This window comes from Arvicanthis niloticus, chromosome 4 (assembly GCF_011762505.2).
Source record: "Arvicanthis niloticus isolate mArvNil1 chromosome 4, mArvNil1.pat.X, whole genome shotgun sequence".
In the NCBI taxonomy this organism is placed as follows: domain Eukaryota; kingdom Metazoa; phylum Chordata; class Mammalia; order Rodentia; family Muridae; genus Arvicanthis; species Arvicanthis niloticus.
Genome location: NC_047661.1, coordinates 111,847,763 through 111,869,301, shown reverse-complemented (window position 1 = coordinate 111,869,301; position 21,539 = coordinate 111,847,763). Strand labels below are relative to the sequence as shown.

The window sequence follows — 21,539 nt, the reverse complement described above, 5'->3', positions numbered from 1 at the left end:
TCACACCTGGGCCTGGCCAGTCTTTAACTTGTCTACAATTAATAATCATAATCCAGGTTTCCTTACCCTGCTGTTGGTTCCCTGCTGTTTTAAATTGGATTTCTGTGCAGCTTTTAGCTTAACTATTGTATGGTAATAAGTGTTTCTTGCTTCTTATGGTTGCATGTTTTGTTTTGGATTTCTTGATATAAAGTCAGAGATTCCTGAATGTAGTGAATTTGATGTTTGCTGGCTTAAGACATACTTCTAATCAAGTAAAGCAAACACTTATACCCAGCCTTTATACATGCAGAGAATAATTGAGTATTTGTTATATGAATTTAAGTATTAAGTATTTAAAATATATCTCTTCTGTCATTATGAAAACTTAGTTGTGTGGTTTGCTCATATTAACGTTCAGATGACTAAATTAGAACTTTTTCTGCATGCATATAAATGTCAAATTATTGGCACAACAGCAGTGACAGCTACTATTTTTGTACTTTTAAAAACCAATTTTCTGCGTATAATTTATTATTGGTTTTTGTGCAGATTATTTTTTTAAACTCATATAGGTAGTTATGTTTGCACTTGTGAACTAAAGAAAGCCAGTGTGTAGTACTCAAACGTCTGCCGTGAGTTCTCTCAACACAACAGACTTAGAAAACACATTCTCTTGCTGGTATAATTCAGACCTTCAAATATGAGAACAAGCCATCTGTCCTTCACAACAAGGGATCAGATCTTTAGAGCAGGTCTGTTTGTTTGGTTGATTGGTTTTTTTGTCTTGTTTTTTTCCCATTCAGACAAAGTTTTTCTATATGGCCCTCACATCCTGGGACTCAGGGACTCACTCTGTAGACCAGGCTGGCTTTCAACTCAGAGATCCACCTGCCTCTGTCTCCTGTGCACGGGGATTAAAGGTGTGCACTGCCACCACCTCGGCTTTACAGCTATTTTAATGAAATTTCTTAGTTACATCCTAAGCAGGATAATTTTCATATACCTATCTGCTTCTTCAAAGTTAGCATCTGCCAGTATTTTTTTTTTCTATTTGCTTTAACTTTTCATCTGTCAATTGTTTCTTTGACACATAAACTAGAGGTTCATCATCTGAACCATCTTCAGATCCAGGCTCCTTTTGCACTGCCTGGACTCTTCCTTATATGCTGCTTTTATGAGGGGAGATATTTTTGCTTTTAACACTAGCTTTTTGTTTTGCTTTTTAAGATGTCTTTTTTGATGGCTGCTCCTCTTTCTTTATCTCAGCCTTCAAAAGACTCTTCTATTTTTATCTTCATCACTGCTGGATTCACCAGACAGAATTTTAGGAAACCTGGTTTACCTTGACTTCGCTGTCATTACAGAACTCTTCTGTTCTTTTTTACTGCATTTTCTTGGAGATGGTTGGTTGTTTTTTGTTTGTTTGTTTGTTTTGTATTTTTTGTTTTTTTTTATCTTAGTGATTTTCCAGAAGTCTTTGGGTACATTAAAAACTTTAAGGGCCTCTTTAACTAGTTCACTGTTCATACCCATCTCTCCAAGTCAGGAACCTCAGGGTACTCTTTAGCATGACATCTCTAAACCTTTCAGCATCCCTTTCTTCTTTTTTTTTTTTTTTTTTTTTTTTTTTTTTTTTTTTTTTACTGGATACTGCCTTCTCAAGGGACAGTCACTGAACCAACTCACATTCTTCTTTAATGAGGACACTGTGCTGGTCTCCTGGGGACCCATTTGTGTGGACTTCTAAGTTTGTCTGTGGTTTTGCATGTTTGTTTGTTTTTTAAATGTCATTTTCAGCATCAACTGAAGTGATTATGTAGTTTCTGTCCTTAAGTTTATTTACATGCTATATTACTAGTACTGATTTACATATGTCAAACCAACCTGGTCTTCCTAGAATGAAAGACACCTAATTATAATGTATAATCTTCATGTACTTGGAATTTGGTTTGGAAGTTTGTATTAAAGAGACAGTAAAAACCCAGGCTGCACAGGTGTGATAGAAAAGGAGAGAGGCTTGAAAAAGAACAGTATGTGACTTCTATACCTGATCTCTCCAAGACTTTTGTCAAAGAAGTTTTGGCATCAAATGAAATAATCATTTTGGGTTTTCTTTCAATTTGTTATATAATAGATTATGTTGATGGATTTTCATACATTGTAACACCCTGGGATGAAGCCTACTTGATCATAGTGGATGATGTTTTTGATGTGTTCTCGGATTATTTTATTGAGTATTCTTACATCAATGTTCATAAGGGAAATCGGTCTGAAATTCTCTTTCTTTATTAAGTCCTTGTGTGGTTTAGGTATTAGGGTGACTGTGGCTTCATACAACAAGTTTGGCAGTGTTCCTTATGTTTTCATTTTGTGGAATAGTTTGCAGTGTATTGGTATTAGCTCTTCTTTGAAAGTCTGGTAGAATTCTGGGCTAAAGCCATCTGGCCCTGGGCTTTTTTTGAGTGGGAGACTTTTAATGACTGTTTCTATTTACTTAGGGGCTATAGGACTATTTAGATTGCTTGCCTGATCATGATTTAACTTTGGTAAGTGAAGTATATCCAGAAAACAATCCATTTCACTTAGATTTTTCCAATTTTGCGGAGTATAGGCATTTCAAGTAAGGCCTGACGATTCTTCAGATTCCCAGTGTCTGCTGTTATGTTCTCCCTTTCACACCTAATTTTGTCAATTTGGATACTATCTCTCTCTCTGCCTTCATTGCTGGTGGGAGTGCAAACTTATACAACCACTCTTGAATTAATCTGTCAGCTTTTCAGAAAATCAGGAATAGTTCTACCTCAAGACCCAGCTATAACACTCATGGGCATATATCCAAAAGATACTCCAGCATCCCACAAGGGCACTTGATCTACTATACTCATAACAGCTTTACTTGTAATAGCCAGAAACTGGAAGCAAACCAGATGTCCCTCAACTGAAGAACGAATAAAGAAACTGTGGTTCATTTACACAACAGAATACTACTCAGCTATTAAAAAGAAGGCTGTCCATTTACATGCGAAGTGGAACTAGAAAATATCATCCAAAGTGAGTTAACCCAGACCAAAAAAGAACATGCATGGTATGTACTAACGTATAACTGGATATCAGCCATCAAGTATAGGATACCCACACTACAAAAAAACAAGGGAGGGGGTCCAGGGGAGGATGCTTGAATTTCACTCAGAAGGGGAAATAAAATAGTCATCAGAGATGGATGGAAGGAGGGAACTGGGTAGGAGAGGGAGCGGAAGGGAAACAGAGAAAGGTCACATGTAGGGAGAGCCAGGGAGAAAGTGCCAGGAGAGTTCATGGAAATGAGCAGCTGGTGGGGGAAGGAGGGACTGTTCTTGACTCTGTTGTCTGCCTATAGATCCTGTTCTCCTAACTTGGCTGTCTTGTCTGGCCTCAATGGGAGAGGATGTGCGTTGCCCTGCAGTGACTTGATATGCCAAGGTGCACGGGTACCCAGGGAGGCCCTCCACCTTCTCAGAGAGGGGAAGTGGAGATATGGGGAGGGGCTGTCTGATGGGGGTGAAATGGTGGGAGCTGTGATCAGAATGTAAAGTGAATAAATAAATTAATTAATGGAAAAAAAGGAAAGCAAAAAGATAGTACCAAGATGTGTATCCCCAGGACAGAAACATGGAAGCTATGAAATCTTCTTTTTCTAAAAATGTCCTCAAAACTAAATAACCAAAAATGGGGGAAAATGGGGAAATAAGTTATTGATCTAAGCTTGACCATTTCAGGGCTGATGTTGAACTCTGATGACTTCAAGTAGAGAAGCCCTGCAATCCAGCCTTCAGAGGGTAACCATGACGACCAATACATAATCTAACATGCAAAGGGTGACCACTGGCAATCAGTACATTCCTTCTCTTCCTTTCTCATAACAACCTCAGCCTAGAAACTGCCTGCTAAATAGTTAGGTTGATAGGAATGAACATATCTGAAGAGCTATGCACATAAAATATAATGACAACGGCAGTCTAGTGATTTACAGTCACACAAGGACTTGTCAAGTTCAAAGAAAAGGTTAATTCATGGCCCTTAAAAACTGATATTAATAAGAAGCAAATATCACTAATGAAAGAAAAAATAAAATTTTCTTTTAAAAGTTTAAGGATAGCAAAGAACAAGTAAGAATATATAAAAAATAAAACTTCAATTATGTATGCTTTACTATATTTAGTCTAATTTTTGTTCTGTATAGGTTACATATACCCAGTTGTCAAAATCAGAGTTCAATCATGTAGAATATTCATAAAGAAATAAAAATGCTGATGAATATTTGGCAAGAGTAAGATGCAAATTTTATATAGACCACAACTATTTTAAATTTGAAGCCCAATGTCAAGAACCTTAGTATTGTCAGGAATATTATGTCTTCAAGCTAACAAAGACCACAAAAGGAAGCTGTAGACAAGAGCCTTCAACTAACATGGCTTCTAATCCTCAAATTCAACACTAGAATACATGAAAAAGAAAAAAGTGAAATAAAGTACTACCTTGATTTAGAAAGGGTGAGGACATATTTGCTCTGTCTACATATCGCTCAGAATGGAGCTTGCCGTCCAGGCGCACACCTTACACTGCCAGCCTTATTATCATCTGCGTCTTATTACACGGATATAGTTCTCATTTTCTCCCCATGTACATTTCTTATTTGACATACCATCTGTAATTGTTTTATTAAGTATTCCTCGTGGAGGACAGTAACTATTTGTACTTCTGTTCTCCTTTTGTGTTTCCTTCCTCTCTGGTTCCTCCAATTCTGGTTCCTCTCTTTCTATTTCAGTCTTTTGTGTTTCCTTCCTTTCTGGTTCCTTAGGTTCTGGTTCCTTAGGCTCTGGTTCCTTTGGTTCTGGTTCCATAATTTCTTCACGAAAACTTTCAGGATCTTTGGACATCTAAAGTAAAACAAGGTACTCTTTTAAGAATTGTACTCTCTACATAAGTTGATGAATGTAAACAATCACTGTATTTTATAGCTAAATTCCTACAATTACTGGCAATGTGGAGAACACACATCACACACTTCAAAAATAGATATCACAGCAGAAGCAGCCTCATGTTAATATATCTGAGTTTCCACCATCACCACTACCATTTATAGATTGAACAAATGAGCCTCTCCTGCAGGCTTAACAACTAAAACTGTCCACCTCTGTCTCCCTCAGATTAATCACTAAAACTTTCCTGAAATGAAAATATAACTACATTGAGAAGTTAAATATAAAAATGATGTAATTGAATGGGAAATGAGAAAATCAGAAAATACATCCTCAGAAATTCAAGCTCACCTCCACTAATACTTATATGTAACATATTTTGATAATTTATAGTTTATGTCAACTCTCCCAACCTTTGAATGCTAATGTAATTATAAAACTGCTGACTGGTGAAATATTTGTAGTTTGTGAGAATGCTGGAAAGCTTCTCCCAATGTAAAGAAACAAATAACACAGAGTAGAGTTAACTTGGAGTAGTGACCTCTGTCTACCATATTGTCATGATGGCTGGATGGCTGGATGGATAGATGGATAGAAGGGAGAGGGACAGATGGAGGGAGGGAGAGAGGGATAGATGGATGGATGGGAGAGGGATAGATGGAGGGAGAGAGGGATGGAGGGAAGGATATTTGGATAGATGGGAGAGGGACAGATGGAGGGATGGAGAGATAGATGGTGAAGGGATGGATAGATGGATGGAGGGATGGATGTATGGGTGGGTAGGTGCTAACATTTTGAGTGTACTGTAAAAGTGAACATTATCTTTCTGCAGGAAATGTAGGAGAGGTAGACTGCACAGACACCCAAGGGTGTAGGGTTAAGTTGAATGGCTAAGGAGATGCAGACAGTACTGCACTGATTGCTAATACTCTGCAGCTCTATGAGATGAAGTTCTCAGACCTAATGGCTAGACTGTTGCTGTTCTGGGATAGAGGTGTTTTCCGGAGTCTCTGCAACTGCACAGATGCTAAAATCACAGCAGATGGCTTTTATTAGGATTGTAGAAAGTCATACAGTAAAATTGGAGGATCTTTGTAATTTCAGAATTTATAATAAATTGATATAGATTAGGATGAATTCATCACAGATAAAGTAATTAAAAGTAGGGTTACATTGGGCTTCCTGGCTTAAGAACTGTAAAGTCTCTACTAAAAGAAATAACAATTTATAATTCTAATTCTAAGCAATAATCTAGTAAAACTAGACTAATAAAAGGCTTAACAGCTTACTTTATTCTTCAAGATATATAACCACTGTTGACTTAAATTGTTGAAAATTTCTACCACATGGAAGGAAATAAGCCATATTTGCCTTATTCCTAAAACCTACCCTATCTGGGTCCAAACCAATGTGCAATAACTCCTTTCCTTCTGTCTTATCCTTTCTGCTCATTTTCTAGAACCCATTAAAGTTTAGTAGCTATTTCAAACGTATAATTCTTCACTTTTACCAGACATTAATATTTAACAGAAATCTATATAATAAACAAAAAATCATTTAAAACAAACAGTGCCTTGCTTTGTAGCCTGGGATCTCAGTAGCTCAGAACCCTTTTGTCTCAACCTCCCAACCCCTAGGATACAAGTGTAATCCTAGGATACAAGTGTGAGTCTTTGTTGTCATGGAAAGCTTAGATTATTGCTGTTAAAAATTCGTTTTTATTTTTGGTGCACACATGTAGGTAGGGTGTATGCGTGTTTCATGCACTTGAGTATATAGGTACATGTGTGTATGCATATGCATTCAGAGGCCAGAGAAGGATGTCCCATTTCTTCTGAGCCTCTGTGCCTTAATTCCTTGGTAGCATTTCTCAGTAATTAGGAGGCTCCCTGTTTTACATGGCTAATTAGCTGACCAATGGGTGCCCAGGCTGTGTCTGTCTCTGCTCCCCAGTACTGGGGTTACAAGAATATGTAGCACACTTGGTTTTCAACATGAATGCTGTATCAGAGCTTGGATCCTTTTGCCTTCACCCAGACAGCCATCTCCCAAGAACTCAACCCAGAACTGCACATCCTATATTACAATGTAATTTGAAGTTTTTACCTGAACAGTTACAGATGGTTGGAAATGATCACCCTTCTTGTCTGATTCTGTGTCATGCTCGCTAATATTAAAAAAAATAATAATTTGAAAAAAAAGAAAGTCTATAAATCCATATAAAGGCAAATTTGCTTAACAACACATTTAAAATATTTAATAAAAGTCTATCATAGTCAAGTCAGATACCTTTAATAAAAATCTAAATATTCACTTAAAGCTAGTGAGATGGTTTGGTGAGTAAGGGTACCAAGCTGCCAAGTCCAGTAACCTGAGCTTACTCCCTGGGAATCACACAGGTGAGGTAAAGAACTGGTTCCCACAAGTTATTTCCTATGTGTGCTATCACACACACACACACACACACACACACACACACACAGAGAGAGAGAGAGAGAGAGAGAGAGAGAGAGAGAGAGAGAGAAACTTTTAAATATCTGCTTAGACTTATTAATCAAAGCTATGAACCCGTTTAAATTTTTTATTACATTTATTTATTCATGTATGTGTGAAGGTTGGAGGATCACTTGTGGTAATCAGTTCTCTTCTATGTGGATCCCAGGGATGAACTCAGATCATCCTGCTGCTGGCAAATGTCTCTGTCTGCTAAGCCATCTCACTGTCCCCAAGAGCCTAAGTTTTAAAAGTTTTTGACATGGAGAAATGTATTACTTTTCACCAATTCCATAATAAATGGGTAATATATTAAAAGCGTGAGGGAGACGATCAGTTGTTGTTTTAGTCGCTACCTAGTGTATCTGACTTAATTTCCACTACTATTTATTTCATTTTCAACTTCGAGCCTCCATGAGACTTCAAGGAAATTTGAAATGAAGCCTGGACGAACACTCACACAAGGTATGAGGAAGTTTCTCTTTCACCATGGACCAAAAGAAGAGAAGGCTAAGCTGATGGTCAGGTGGAGTACTTGGGAAAGAGTCTCTAGTATGGCTGAAACAGACATGGAGGAACAGAGACCCTGAACAGCCTAGAGTGAACAAGGCATGTCACACTGACTGACCAACTTAAAACTGAGAAGTTTTCCCACAACACAACAAGAAATAGATAACCCCACTATGCCAGGAACATCTGAAACTGCAGCTGGGGAATCTGACAGCTCTCCTGGACAGTGTCCCTGGTGTGGGGATCTGCTGGGATGACACCATTGTATTATCCAGTGAAGCTCAATTCCTACCATACCCTCCTCAACCCAGGCTTTTGTTGCAGAGTTGTGCTGATACTAAACCCACCTGTATCCAGCTGGTGTCACAGCATATCAAGTTCCACATCTGCTGCAGCTTTCTGGAGCAGCCACCTCACGCTCAACCAGCCCACAGACATTTAAGCAGCCCCCTCCCTGCTGCAGCCCATATGTACCACACCTGCCTATCTGCTGGAGTAGACTTGCCCCACATAGGCAAGAACATCTGATCTATACTGGTATACTGTCCTGCTTTTCCAGCTAGCCATATCTTTCCTGCCTGGACCCACCACATCAAGCCCTGCAGTTACATATCCTAGGGAAACTGCTAGGAACTCTGCTCTTGGTGCTCCACCAGCCACACAGAGTCATTAGCAAATTTCCTGCCATGAGATCTCAAAGGATCCCAATAGATTTGACCCAAAAAGGTTATTTTCAGGGCAATCCAAAGTGAAGACAAAGGACAAAGAAACAATTCTAAAAACAGAAATGTAGAATCAGTAACATACACATGAGGGAATCCCAACTCAATGGAAAACAGATTTATCAGTAGAAATTTTACAGGCCAAGAGAGTAAGATGGCATGTTCATGTCCCTAAAAGAAAAAGGGGTCAAGCTGGATGTGATACACATCTGCTGTCCCGGCACTGGGAAGACTGAGACAGAAAAGTCACAAGTTTCAGGAAAGCTTGGGCTACATAGCAAGACCCTGTCTCAAAAACGAGCAAACACTGCCAACTAAGAATATCATAATCAGTCACTGCTCCAGAAGTCAAGTATTTCTCAAACAACTAAAAACTCAGGAAACTCACTACCACAAGACTGGCGTTACTTACACTTCCCATCTCCCAAATGCTTAAGGAATCCTATATATAGAAATAAAAGGTATATACAATTATTAAAATTCATAAAAGTAGAAAATGCATTAGTAAAGCAAACACACAAGAGAAAGTTACCAAATCTTATCAATTCAGAATAAAACCAAACAACAAAGATAACTTGAGCCAAAGAAAAGAATAAAGGAGATATAAAAAAATAAAAAAATTGATAAAAGCAAATCTTTATTGATAATATATAGATTAAATTTTTAGGTTAAAAGTTTTATACTGACTAAACACACACACACACACACACACACACACACACACACACACACACACACACACCAAAGAGACAAACAAAACCAACGGCCCAAAGACATGCTGCTCACAAGAAACTCAATTCATTAGTGAAGGCACCAGGCCTAGAAGTAAAAAGATGGGAGAAGATATTTTTCTCAAGTCAAAAACCAAATTACCAGATAATACAAGATTATAGGCTTCAATACAAAAATTGCAACAAGACACAGGAAACCATATAATGGTTAAGAGCAAATTTTAAAAGGAGGGCATTATTGTAAATCTACGTATGTTCAAGTCTTGAATACACAAGCATATAAGAACCATATAAGCTTCCAGTAAAAGCTGGGAGCTCTACTCTCACTTACATAAAGGTAATCCTCAATTAGAAACTTAAAAATTAGCCAGATGTGGTGGTCTTTAATCCCAGCAAGCACTCAGAGGCAGAGGCAGGTAGATCTCTGTGAGTTTGAGGCCAGTCTGGTCTACAAAGTGAGTTCCCAGGACATCCAAGGCTATAATACAGAGAAACCATGTTCTGAAAAACAAACAAAAATTTAAAAGGAAGAAACTTCAAAATTAAACAAATATGAAATTTATAGACTATTTCATCTAATGTATGAAAATACTCATTATTTTCATAAGCATATGTGATATTCTTGAGGATATGTTAGGCCATAAAACAAACTTCAACAAATTCAAAAGGTAGAAACCACAGCATATATTGTCTATACACACAATTACCTAAATCTAGAAAACAATAAAAAGACTGTTGAGGTTTGGTCTTTTGCTATGTACTGTTCTGCTAAATCCAGCCCCAAAGACCCGGTCGTCCCAGAGATGAAAGAGTCTGCATGTAGACCCAAGTGACGACATGTGACCTTGCCCCCAAGTTATTTCTGATTGGTAAATAAAGATGGAGGAGGTAGTCAGAGAGACCTCAAGGAGAAAGAGAAGAGAGGAGAAGACTCCATGGGTTAGGGGTCAAGAAAACATGGACCTGAAGCCTGGCCAACTGGAGTTAAGAGCAGCCCAGACAAAATATAGTAAGTAATAACTTGGGATTATCAATAGGAAAATAGATTCTAACAGCATAGAGGGTAGATATCTATCTGCCCAGCTCTAGTGCCTATTAAGGCGTATTTAATCCCAGTCCTTTTAATAGCTGCCATTACAATAATAGCAATTGTATTAAGAAATGCAAGTTACCAGTCATAGGCATATTAGACACTAGTCTGGATTATCACAGAAATATACATCCTGGGTTGTACAGATAATAGGTAGCTGGAGACAGGCATTCTTTGCTTATTCAGATATGCAATGAATAAATAGATGGTCTCAAAAGAGATCCACAGAATATGGCATTTAAGATTATTTCATTATTAAAAGATCTTGTGGCTATGAGTCATATCTGCTCCTGACAGTACTCCCATTCCACTTCAAAGAAGATAAGGAGTATCAATACTTACATGTCATATGGATTTGCATCAATTGTGGCAAGCTAGCCACTGGTCAAGAAATGCCTTAACTTTATCTGAAGACAAAATGTTGTCCTTAGTTGACTGCTAAGCTCTGTCAAGACAGGGTAAGTTAGTCCTTCATAATCCTGTCCTCTTAAGGTCTGTCAGATGTTCTGGGCCAGAAGGCTGAATATAGAAGCTCCAAAATCATAAGGAATATTGAGGACTGTCTCAGGGGTAAGCTATCTCGGTCATTTCTATGATTTTTGCAAGCCATGTCCTTGTGCTTCCTACATATAATATTTATTCCTTCTCAGATCTCTGATGGAGTTAAAGACTAGATAGTTATAGTCTCACAATTAAAGTTGTTTAGGATTTAAGATATTCTTAGGATGGTAATACAAGTTAAGATAAAAATAACTTAAATACAAAATTCTAACTCAGCAAGATAGGTTAGATGATAAAATACTTTACCTAAATTGCCAGATATAATGGACTATAGTTATAAATGTATAGCATACCTTATAATTTTCATATTGTTATAGCTGTATTTAATATATCTGAGAGGAAAAGGAGCCTTTTATTAGACTAAAAGGGGGACTGTTGAGTTTGCTCTTCGGCTGTGTATAAGAAATGCTAGGTGCAGGCCTAAAGACCTGTTGCCCCAGAGACAGGAGAGTCCATACCTAGACCCAAGTGACCCTTGCTCAAGTTACTTCTGATTGTTAAATAAAGATGCCTACAACCTATAGCTGGGAAGAATTGAGACAGACAGAGCTTGGTGTTCCCAGCAGGGGTAGGATTGTAGGAAAGAGAGAAGAGGGGAAAAAAGGAGAGGATGTCTTGAGTTAGGAGTCAAGAAAACACAGCCCTGAGGCCAATTGGAGTTTAGAGCAGCCCAGATGAAACAGTAAGTAATAATTCAGGCCGGGCGGTGGTGGCGCACGCCTTTAATCCCAGCACTTGGGAGGCAGAGACAGGCGGATTTCTGAGTTCGAGGCCAGCCTGGTCTACAGAGTGAGTTCCAGGACAGCCAGAGATACACAGAGAAACCCTGTCTCGAAAAACCAAAAAAAAAAATTCAGGGTTATTGATATGTGGATTCTAACAGCATAGAGGGTAGATATCTGCCCAGCTCTTCTGCTGATTAAGGTTTACTGTAAATAGAAAGGTTGTGTGTGTGTTTTATCTGGGAACTAAATGGTCAAAGGCAAGGAAGAAACCCTGGATTGGAATTAAAAATTTGTACAACAGAGGAGTTTTATTTTTTTTAGATTTTATTATTTTAAGTTATGCTGTATGTGTGTGTATCTTCATGTGGGTTTGGGCATGTGTGTGCATGTGTTTGCAGAGGCCAAAGATGCTAGATTTCACCCTAGAGCTGGAGTTGTAGGAAGTTATGAGCTTTCTGACATAAATGATCAAAAAAAATATGTATTACAGTTGTCTCATGTTCACCAGAGATGAATGAACACACACTGGAGAAAACACAGTATCTACAACAAATGGTGCTGAGAAACTAGATGTGCACAAGCAGAAAAATAAAATTAGACCCATGTATATAATCCTGCACAAAAACCAAAAATAACTAAAAACCTAAATGTGAAGCTGGAAACACTGAAACCATCAGAAGAAAACATAGGCAAACCCTGCAGGATACAGGTGTAGGGAAAGGCTTTCTGAACAGGACCCCATTTGCCTAGGAACTAAAGCCAACAATTGATAAAACCAAAATGCTTCTGCATAGCCAAAGAAACAATGTCATGAAAAGGAAGCCCACTGAATTGGAATCAATCTGCCAGTTATACATCTGACAGAGGATTAATATACAAAGAACAAAAAAAAAATGACCCATTCAAAAATGGGTTTGAGATCTGAACATAGATTTGCCAAAAGGAAAAAAAAAAAGTTCCCATTTTCCCACATCTTCTCCAGCATTTATTGTTTCTGTTTTTTTGTTTTCATTGTTGCCATTCTGACTAGAGTATAATGAAATCTAGTGGCTTTGCTTTGCTTTACATTTCCCTAATTACTAGGAATGATGAACATTTTTGAACTTACTCCTCAGATAAGGAAGCTTTCAGGTCAGAGCCAGGTTAGGTTCTCGAGGTACCGAGTCTGAAGGACATGGAGTCTTTAGCAATAGGGACTCAATTTCCACCTCTGGGATGCAACCACAGGCAAGAGCAATAGCCTGTGATGTTTTGGAAGTCTCTTGGACAACAATGATCAACAACTTAAACAGAGGGATTCTCATGCTTGCTGTTTAGGGTTTTGTTAGATAGAGCTCAGGGGGAAGCATACCCATTTCCCCACACACAGAGGTTCACACACTTACATGAATTAAATGTAGTTTTAGGTAGACAGATGATATGATGGCTTATAACTTTTTCACTGATTACTAGGAATGATGAACATTTTTTGAGATCCAGGTCCTCGCGCTTACACTGAAAATGCTATATTCACTGAGCCATCTCTCTAGCTGCTATCTTTTTTGAGCCAGGGTCTCTCACTGAACCTGGGGCTCACCCACTGCTTAGACTGGCTGGCCATCTGTCTTTATCCTGGCAGTGCTAGGATTATGGACACACCCCATGATGCCTGGCATCATGTAGGTGACAGGGATTGAAATTCAGGTTCTTTTGTTTGTACAACAGGTGATTTATAGACTAAACCATCTTCCTAGCTTCTGTATGTACCTCTTATAGGCATGGTAATAATGAAAATAGAGAATGAATTTCCCACATGCAATAATAATAAGTTGTTTGTTGTTGTTTTGGGGTCTGTTTTTGGTCCTGTTGCACAATGAGAGGTGGCCTTCCTGGATGCTAAGTGCATATCTCCATCAACCAATCTGATCTTTCACAGGGTATGAAGGACTGTATGAAGTATACATGTCACTGGGCTCTTTTTCTAACTACTAAACATACGACAACAAAAGGGCAATTATTTAGCATTCTTTTCGATGGTATTAAAATTCCTTAACCTACCTCATCTTTCAAGAGTTTGTTTGTAGTCTTAAAATATCTTACGTTTCAGCGGGGAACTTTAAAACCTAAAGGTGACAAGCTGTTATGGCATCTCAATAGGGTAGTATTCTAAGAAGAGCACCACCATAGAGCATTGTCAGGACTCCCAAGCGCAATGTCTGACACACTGTGTGTGCAATTACAGTCCTTAATCCTTAAAAAGCATTGGTGTTAAGTGCTTGTCTGCTGCGATTAAGCCAAGAGGAATCCCGGTGACAGCGGTGGGAAGGAATGGGAACCTTCTGGAAATCAGAAACCAATACTGGGACACATCTGTAATTACAGGTTCATCTCCTAGAAAGATCTCTTCTTTCTTATTTGCATGGACTGTTGAGAGAAGGAAACAAGAGAGACTTGCGTTGAGGGAGGAAAGAGAGAAACCAGGAAGAGATGGAAGGGCTTCCAGTATGAAGGAGCCATGTGAGAGCGCTCCCTTAATGGGAAGGGAGGAGGCCTTCCTTGGCTAAGGACAGGGAGGTGACAGCAGGAATGTACCCAATGGCCTGGAGCAGAAGAATGGAGAAAACTGGGCATACCTACACTTCCTTTGGCAACTCTCACCCGCCCATGGACCCAGCAACCGTCGTCACGCGCAGGACGTCAGGAGAGCCAAGGACCTAACCCCCTGGACGGAAACTGGGTTGGGGGTTACCGGAAACAGAAGGGCGGGACCGAGGGCCATGCTCTTAATGGACTTCCTGTCCGAGAATTTTTTTTTTTTTTTTTTTTTTTTTTTGCTTTCCTAGTAAACATGGCAGGGTCTCTCAAATGTTAAATCACATGGGTTTTATTTTAATATTTCTTTTAATCCTACTTCAAGGCCAATGTCTTTTCATTTTGTTCTGTTTTTAAAACAGATCTCACTAGCAGCCTGCTTCAGTCTCCCAAGTGCTGGGATTCTAGGTGGCTTCACCCTAACCCTAACACTAGGTTTATTGGCTTCAAACCTAACTCTTGATCAGGTGGTTATAACCATCACTGTTTTCATTTATTTATCTTTCTAGTTAGTCGAATTACATAGGAATTCTTAGGCAGTGCCAATAAATCACCTCTGTCAATACTCATCAACACACACCTCCCTGAAGAACAGGTATAGTGTTATTTACAAACACAAACTGATAGTTCAAACGAAACATTTGAGAGCTTCATGTAATTGTGATTGTTTTAAACATGACAATCAAGACTTAACATGGTATACAATGTATACTATATGTGGGAATTTATATGTTTTTTTTTTTAACTAAAAGAAACTGTTCTCCCATAATCGTGGATGTCAAGGTGTCTATTTGAATTCAGAAAGGTACTGTGAACAGAAAATAATGTAAAATGAAACATTAATCCTGGAGAAAAACAAACGAACACTTAAATTTAGGAAAATATCTAAAGTCTTTACTTGAAACATAATGTTTATCATGTCTACTGTTTATTCTCATTGGGTTTTGGAATTATGTTAGTACATTCCTAGTATGAAGGCAAATTTGCAAACAAAAATTTCAAAGTGCAAAAATAATCTTTGAAGGGCCATAAGATAAGCCATTAGATTCTATGGTTCTTTCTCATAGAGACTCCATTTCAGGGACCATTATCTCTTTCCTCTGGAAAGTAACTTGAATGCCCTAATCTTCTGGTTTGCAAACTCTCAGAAGATATTTATAAATTAAAATTTGAAAAAAGAGAGTGTAATGATAAAGGCCAAGCAGGAGCCACATGAGTGACAGGTGACACAGAGAAATAGAAAAAAACTAATCTGAAAGGAGAATGTCCTGGGATAAGTAGTTGTTCATACAGGATTATTTGTAGCCTTGTCTGCCAAATAGTCCCCTCCTCATTCTTTCTGGAATCCACACATCCTATCTTCTCTACCCACGTGGTCCATATGATGCCGTCATCCCTTCTCCAGCACCCATGCTCTGAAAGTGCGTCAGATATAAGGACAGCTCAGACAGTGGGGCAGCCTCTGTCACAGAGAAGATGTTACACAGGAATGTAACTCCTACCTAGTGAGTGGAAATCACTGTGAAAGGGTTCTTAGGCCTGGAACACCCCCATCCCCCCCCAAAAAAATCTTGTGACTCCTAAGGAAAAAAATCTAAAGAAGAATTAAGTAGTCACAGAGCACAGCACAATCTCAGTATGAGAAGAAAAGATTCAACTGCAATTTGATAACCACATTATTGGCATATCTGGATGTAAATATTTTCCTGTAACCTAAGCCAATAAAGCCCTGTATTTAAAAACAAACAAACAAACAAACAAACAAAAAGCTTTCCTTCACTCACCACCAAATGAATGCTTAATAATTGCCCCATAAAGACCATCACACCTGAAATGGACCTGAAAGTCCAATTCTGTGTAATAACAGATGTTTGAAAAAATGATTCTGCATCCTTCAGATTATGAAAAAAGACATATAGCACAAATTCAGGATTTTCATTAAAAGGAATGCTATACTTAAAATTGTTAATTCAAGAAGAGAGGCTCAGATATTCACAAAACTAACTGAAGTGCTTTATTTCTTAACAGAGGCAGTGAAATGCCTTAATTATTTTTATTATGTTCATAGAAGTCTTTTAAATCTAAATACTAAACTACTTTGTTCTAGAAAAATTTCAATAGAGGTATTAATAATCTGCTTGCAACATTGAATTTCAGGGATAGCAAAATAAGGGAAGTATCCAGAAACAGTAAGTTTTCCCAAGTTACTGAGGGTCACAGGTCAATAAGATAATAGAAGTTGGGAACATATTTAGAAACTCCCAAGCCCTTCTTGTTCAGGCATACTTCGATCCCAGAGCTGCACTCTGAATTCCTGTAGGATGGAAATGGTATGCAATTCACATTTGTATCTCCTGTCCTTGTACCTGCTTAGCTCAGCGAAGACATGCAGGTGTCTGCTGAACTTTCAAACCTTTCATTCAGAAATGAATCGGTAATCCAGCCCCCATGAGAGGACCATGCAGCATCTGTAACTGCTAAGGGCGGGATCATCTCAGAGACAGTGGTTCTCTTAGGGGAAACAGAGTAGACCTGTGCGGGGGCACCTGCTCCAAGATGTCTGCTGGTGCTGGTTTCTTGCTGGGAGGCTAAAGCCTCTTGCTATTCATGTTTTAGCATAGTAAATACCACCAGAGTCTGGAGTAAGTCAACAGGAGTGAGAAAAGAAGCTGGTGCCTGGCAAGTCAAAAAGCCATAGCTCCTCCAGACATGGTGGCACAAATCTTTAATTTCAGAACCCAGGAGGCAGAGCCCAGGGATCTCTGTGAGTTATCAGCCAGTCTGATCGATATAAATTCCAGGCCAACCAGAGCTATACAGGGAGACTCTGCCAATATATACATACATACATACATACATACATACATACATACAATCACAGCTCAAGTGCTTTTAGGAAATACAGTCTTGTTGTCCTAGCTCTTAACCCAGATTGCTTTGAGGGAGGAAAAGAAAACTTCCCTGTGGCTAAAATCTTGTTTCTGACATTAATTTGTCATGAGTAGTCTAACATGAATATACCTTAAGCTGCAGAATGCTGGCATCCCGACAACACTGGGCCTGGAGTGGTGAGCATACCCACCTAGAATGGAAATCTTGAAATGAACAGAGCAAAACAGCAGGGAATCAAGTTGGTTGAAGAACACGGGTATGGAGCCATAAGAGGACTAGGTCTTGGCTGGGCCAGAGACTTGTAGGTTAATCTGGCTAGTGACAGTAGGCACAGTGATCACGTAGGTCATGTGTGGATGTCTTGTATAAATCAAGGGGTCAATACATGTTCTGGCACTGTGAAGGCTACAAAATAAAGCTGAGATTGCTAGCCAGCCATGGAGTCATGGAGACACAGGCTGTACTTTCTGAGGGCTTCTTTCTTGAAGAGAAAAGTGATGCCTCACAGAAGGTTCTAGCTTCTGCTCCTCCTGAGTGGCCACTGAGATGTGGGCTTGAGAGTTTGATGCATATAGCCAGACAAGGCAGAGCAAGGCAAGGAGCTGGTCTTTTAAGGCAGGCTCCAGAGTGACTCATTTCTCTGCCCTATGCGGGTGCAGAAACTTCTGACGATTGCTTGTCAAGGTTTGGTTTGTCGGCTGTGATGTCATCTGGAGCGAAGTGATTTTTAACAGTCATATTGTTGGGGATAAAGAAAGAAGAGGAGAAAGAGCATCAGGAGGAGAAGAGGAAGTTGGAGGAGGAGGGAGAGAAGGAGGAGGAAGAAGAGGAGGAAAAATAAGAGGAACAGGAGGAAGGAAGAGTAGCATGAGGAGGATGAAGGAGGAGAAAAGGAAGAAGAGAAGGAGGAAAAGAGGACGAGGAAGAAGAAAAAAGGGAGGAGAAGGAAAAGGAAGAAGGGGAAGGGGAAGAAAAAGAAAAAGGAGGAGGAGGAGGATGAAGAGGAGGAGGAGGAGGAGAAGGAAAAATAAGAGGAACAGGAGGAAGGAAGAGTAGCATGAGGAGGATGAAGGAGGAGAAAAGGAAGAAGAGAAGGAGGAAAAGAGGATGAGGAAGAAGAAAAAAGGGAGGAGAAGGAAAAGGAAGAAGGGGAAGGTGAAGAAGAAGAAAAAGGAGGAGGAGGAGGATGAAGAGGAGGAGGAGAAGGAGAAGGAAGGAGAAGGAGAGGGAGAGGGAGAGGGAGAGGGAGAGGGAGAGGGAGAGGGAGAGGGAGAGGGAGAGGGAGAGGGAGAGGGAGAGGGAGAGGGAGAGGGAGAGGGAGAGGGAGAGGGAGAGGGAGAGGGAGAAGGAGAAGAAGAAGAAGAAGAAGAAGAAGAAGAAGAAGAAGAAGAAGAAGAAGAAGAAGAAGAAGAAGAAGAAGAAGAAGAAGAGAAGGAGGAAGAGGAGAAGAATAGGAGGAGGAGGAGGAGGAGGAAGAAGAAGAAGAAGAAGAAGAAGAAGAAGAAGAAGAAGAAGAAGAAGAAGAAGAAGAAGAAGAAGAAGAAGAAGAAGAAGAAGAAGAAAGAAGAAGAAGAAGGAGCCACCCAATAGAACAGGGCTGAGTATGTTGTTCAGTGCTTGAGTGCTTGTCTAACATGCCACAGTCCCTGGCTTCAGTCTCTAGCATTTCATAACACCTCACACAGTGGTACATGCCTGTGATCCCAACTAAGTAGTATGGATGAAGACAGATCACAAACACAAGATTATCCCTGGCTACCTATAACTTCAAGGTCAACTTGGGTTACATGAAACCCTTACTTAAAAGAAGAACCAATTCATAGAACACAGTTTTTTAAAAAGACTGTGGAAGAACACATGTCTCCCTTCAGTGGCTGAGTTAGCAGGACCTGTAAACTGGCCACCCCGCAGTGTTCTTATATGGAAATGGAGAATGGAATAGCGGCTCTGCCAGGGATGTGGGGAGGAGGGAGTGTGGTGTGTAGGTGCAGCCTAGCGTCTGCCACACTCCAGCTGGATGAATTACAGACCTTATTACAGCAGATACTCAGAGAAATCGAAGTGCCACTGATAGTCACAGTGGCCTTTCCCACTCTGCTCAGGTGTTTGGTTTTCCATATCTATGTAAGGCTCCTGCTGCTTGGTCTTGTTCTTCCCCATTGTACAAAACTCCCAATGCTGGGTCCAGGGGTGTGATCACAATTGTCTGTGCTCCTTGCTTTAATAAACATGTCTTTCCATCAACTTTTGAGGGGTTTAGAAGAGAGTTTTGGTCAGTAAGCGAGTTCTCTAATTGAGGTTAGCTCCAGTTCCCCTGTTCATGGCTGTTTTCTTCAATCTTGCTTTGTGCAGGCATCTTGCACAACTAATCTCACTCTCCAAGGGCCCAAGTCACAAGGTACTGGACTTGCGTGGGCCACCACATCTGGTTTATGCAACGCTGGGGTTAAGAACCGGGATTTCACATATGGTGTCCAGCATTCTCCCAGCTGAGCTGCATCCATAGCCCCAGCCCTCTTATTTTTGTCTGTCTGTCTGTCTGTCTCTCTGTCATGCTGTGGTTTTTATTTTCTTTTTAAAATCTTCCTTCTTATTTTTAAACAATTGCTCAGTAGTACTGTATAGAGGTTTATCCATTCACCTATGGAAAGATATTTTGATCATTTCTAGGTTTTGGCAATTATGAACACCAAGACACTCACACATAGCTTTTTGTATATGTATATTTTTAACTCCTTTGAGTAAATACTGTTGAGCTAATCTACTAGACCATCAACTTGCTCTCAAAATGGCCCCATCATTTGGCACCATGTCAGCATGAGGGTGCCTGAGGACCACATCCTTGCCAGAGTTAACCGTTCACGAGTGACGTAGATTCTGCTCATTCTAACATCAGAACATGGGAAGTATGTGATAGTGTTTTTATTATTTAATTTGTAACTCCCTAGTGACGTGTGACCATCTTCTCTGTCACTTGTACACCTTCTGAGAGTGTGGTATCTAGTCCATTCTCATCCTAGTCTGTTTTTGATTTTTAATGCTTTTAGCCAGTCCTTAGGGGGGAAAAAAGCCTTTTGTATGTATATGCATTACATATGTACCTATTGCCCATCTCTGGCCTGGGTCTCGAGAGAAAAATTGAGCAGTAAGAGTCTGTGTGTCTATGTTTATTCCGATGGCTGCACTTTTGGTTTGTATGTAAAAAGATGTTGCCTACCTCAGGGGACACATGTTTTCTCCTGTGTTGTCTTCTTTGTTCTGATTTACATTTATGTCCATGAAGTATTTTGTCTCTTAGGACGTGCTCTTTCTATGTGGGACCAGACAGGCCCTGGGCTGGAGAAAGCATGCCACCCTCCACCTCAGGCTCCTGAACAAACACATGGCCGTTGTTAATCCTGTCTTATGAAACACTGGTGGGTATTCAGGCCTCAATATCTGATGACTTCTCCTCTCTCCACTGAGGTACCTTTGTCCTTTTAAAAAGATCCCAGGGCTGTCTTTAACTGTGTCCATCTGAAGGCTATTTTTTTTGTCTCATATGTTTTAATGATCTGTTTGTCTAAATGTTTTAAAAATGACTGTTAAAAGTGTAAAAAAAATTGTACAAGTGGTTTTAACCATGATATAATAAAAGAAGGAAGACACAAAATGTACTGTCTAAATATGCCTTGTCTCAGAGAAATCCATACTGTAAGAAATACATTTGGAATAAATTATAATGGGAACTCTGTGTATCAGACACATCATACATGTGTGTATAGAAACACTGATAGCCTACAACTATTTTGAGCAAACTGAAGAACATCTGGAAATGTAGTAAGAATTGCTTAATATCTGTACATTAGATTGGTTCTATTAACTCTTTTTGTTCTACCAGAAAACAAAACCAAAACCAACAACAGTAACAAAACAACAGTCCCTTGAGCTGATTTGTATTAATCAGGAAATTTCTACAGCTGTGTTTTGTTCTCCCTAAGAAACAGCACGTCTCTTATTTTAAATCTCAGGATCTCCTACTTTTCTCACTCTTTCCACATTCTCAGCTTTTGTTAAAGCTTTTTTTTAAAGTTCAGCACTTTAAAATTTTTTAATTAGAAATGTTTTCATATGTATGTTCGTTGGCCTGTGCCCCACATCGTTAGTGTTCCTCTTCTGGCCTCTTCCCTCCCCCTCCCCTTCTTTTGTTACACACTTTTGCTTTTACTTTCATTCCACATAGATTTTAAAAAAAAAAAAAAGAAAGAAAAGAAAAAAATAAATCCCACTGCATCGAATGCTCATAAAAATACAACAGAGTTCCA

At 39.4% G+C, this 21,539-nt stretch overlaps 1 protein-coding gene across 3 annotated transcripts in view; it reads right to left on the bottom strand.

Annotated features, from left to right (window-relative positions):
* LOC117707441 (sodium/hydrogen exchanger 9B1-like) overlaps positions 1–14,477 on the bottom strand; it is a 45,428-nt gene extending 30,951 nt beyond the window's left edge. Inside the window, exons 1-4 of one of the 3 annotated variants that reach the window (XM_076933277.1) lie at positions 14,385–14,438; positions 13,158–14,175; positions 7,047–7,107; positions 4,664–4,898 (exon numbers count right to left, since the gene is read on the bottom strand). In XM_076933277.1, the coding sequence (XP_076789392.1) occupies positions 4,664–4,898 (235 nt within the window). In that variant the 5' untranslated portion in view covers positions 7,047–7,107; positions 13,158–14,175; positions 14,385–14,438. Of the gene's footprint in view, positions 1–4,663; positions 4,899–7,046; positions 7,108–10,828; positions 10,932–13,157; positions 14,176–14,384 lie in introns of those variants that run through there. The other 2 variants (XM_076933276.1, XM_076933278.1) reach the window with 2 other exon arrangements.
* Positions 14,478–21,539: the final 7,062 nt, after the last annotated feature.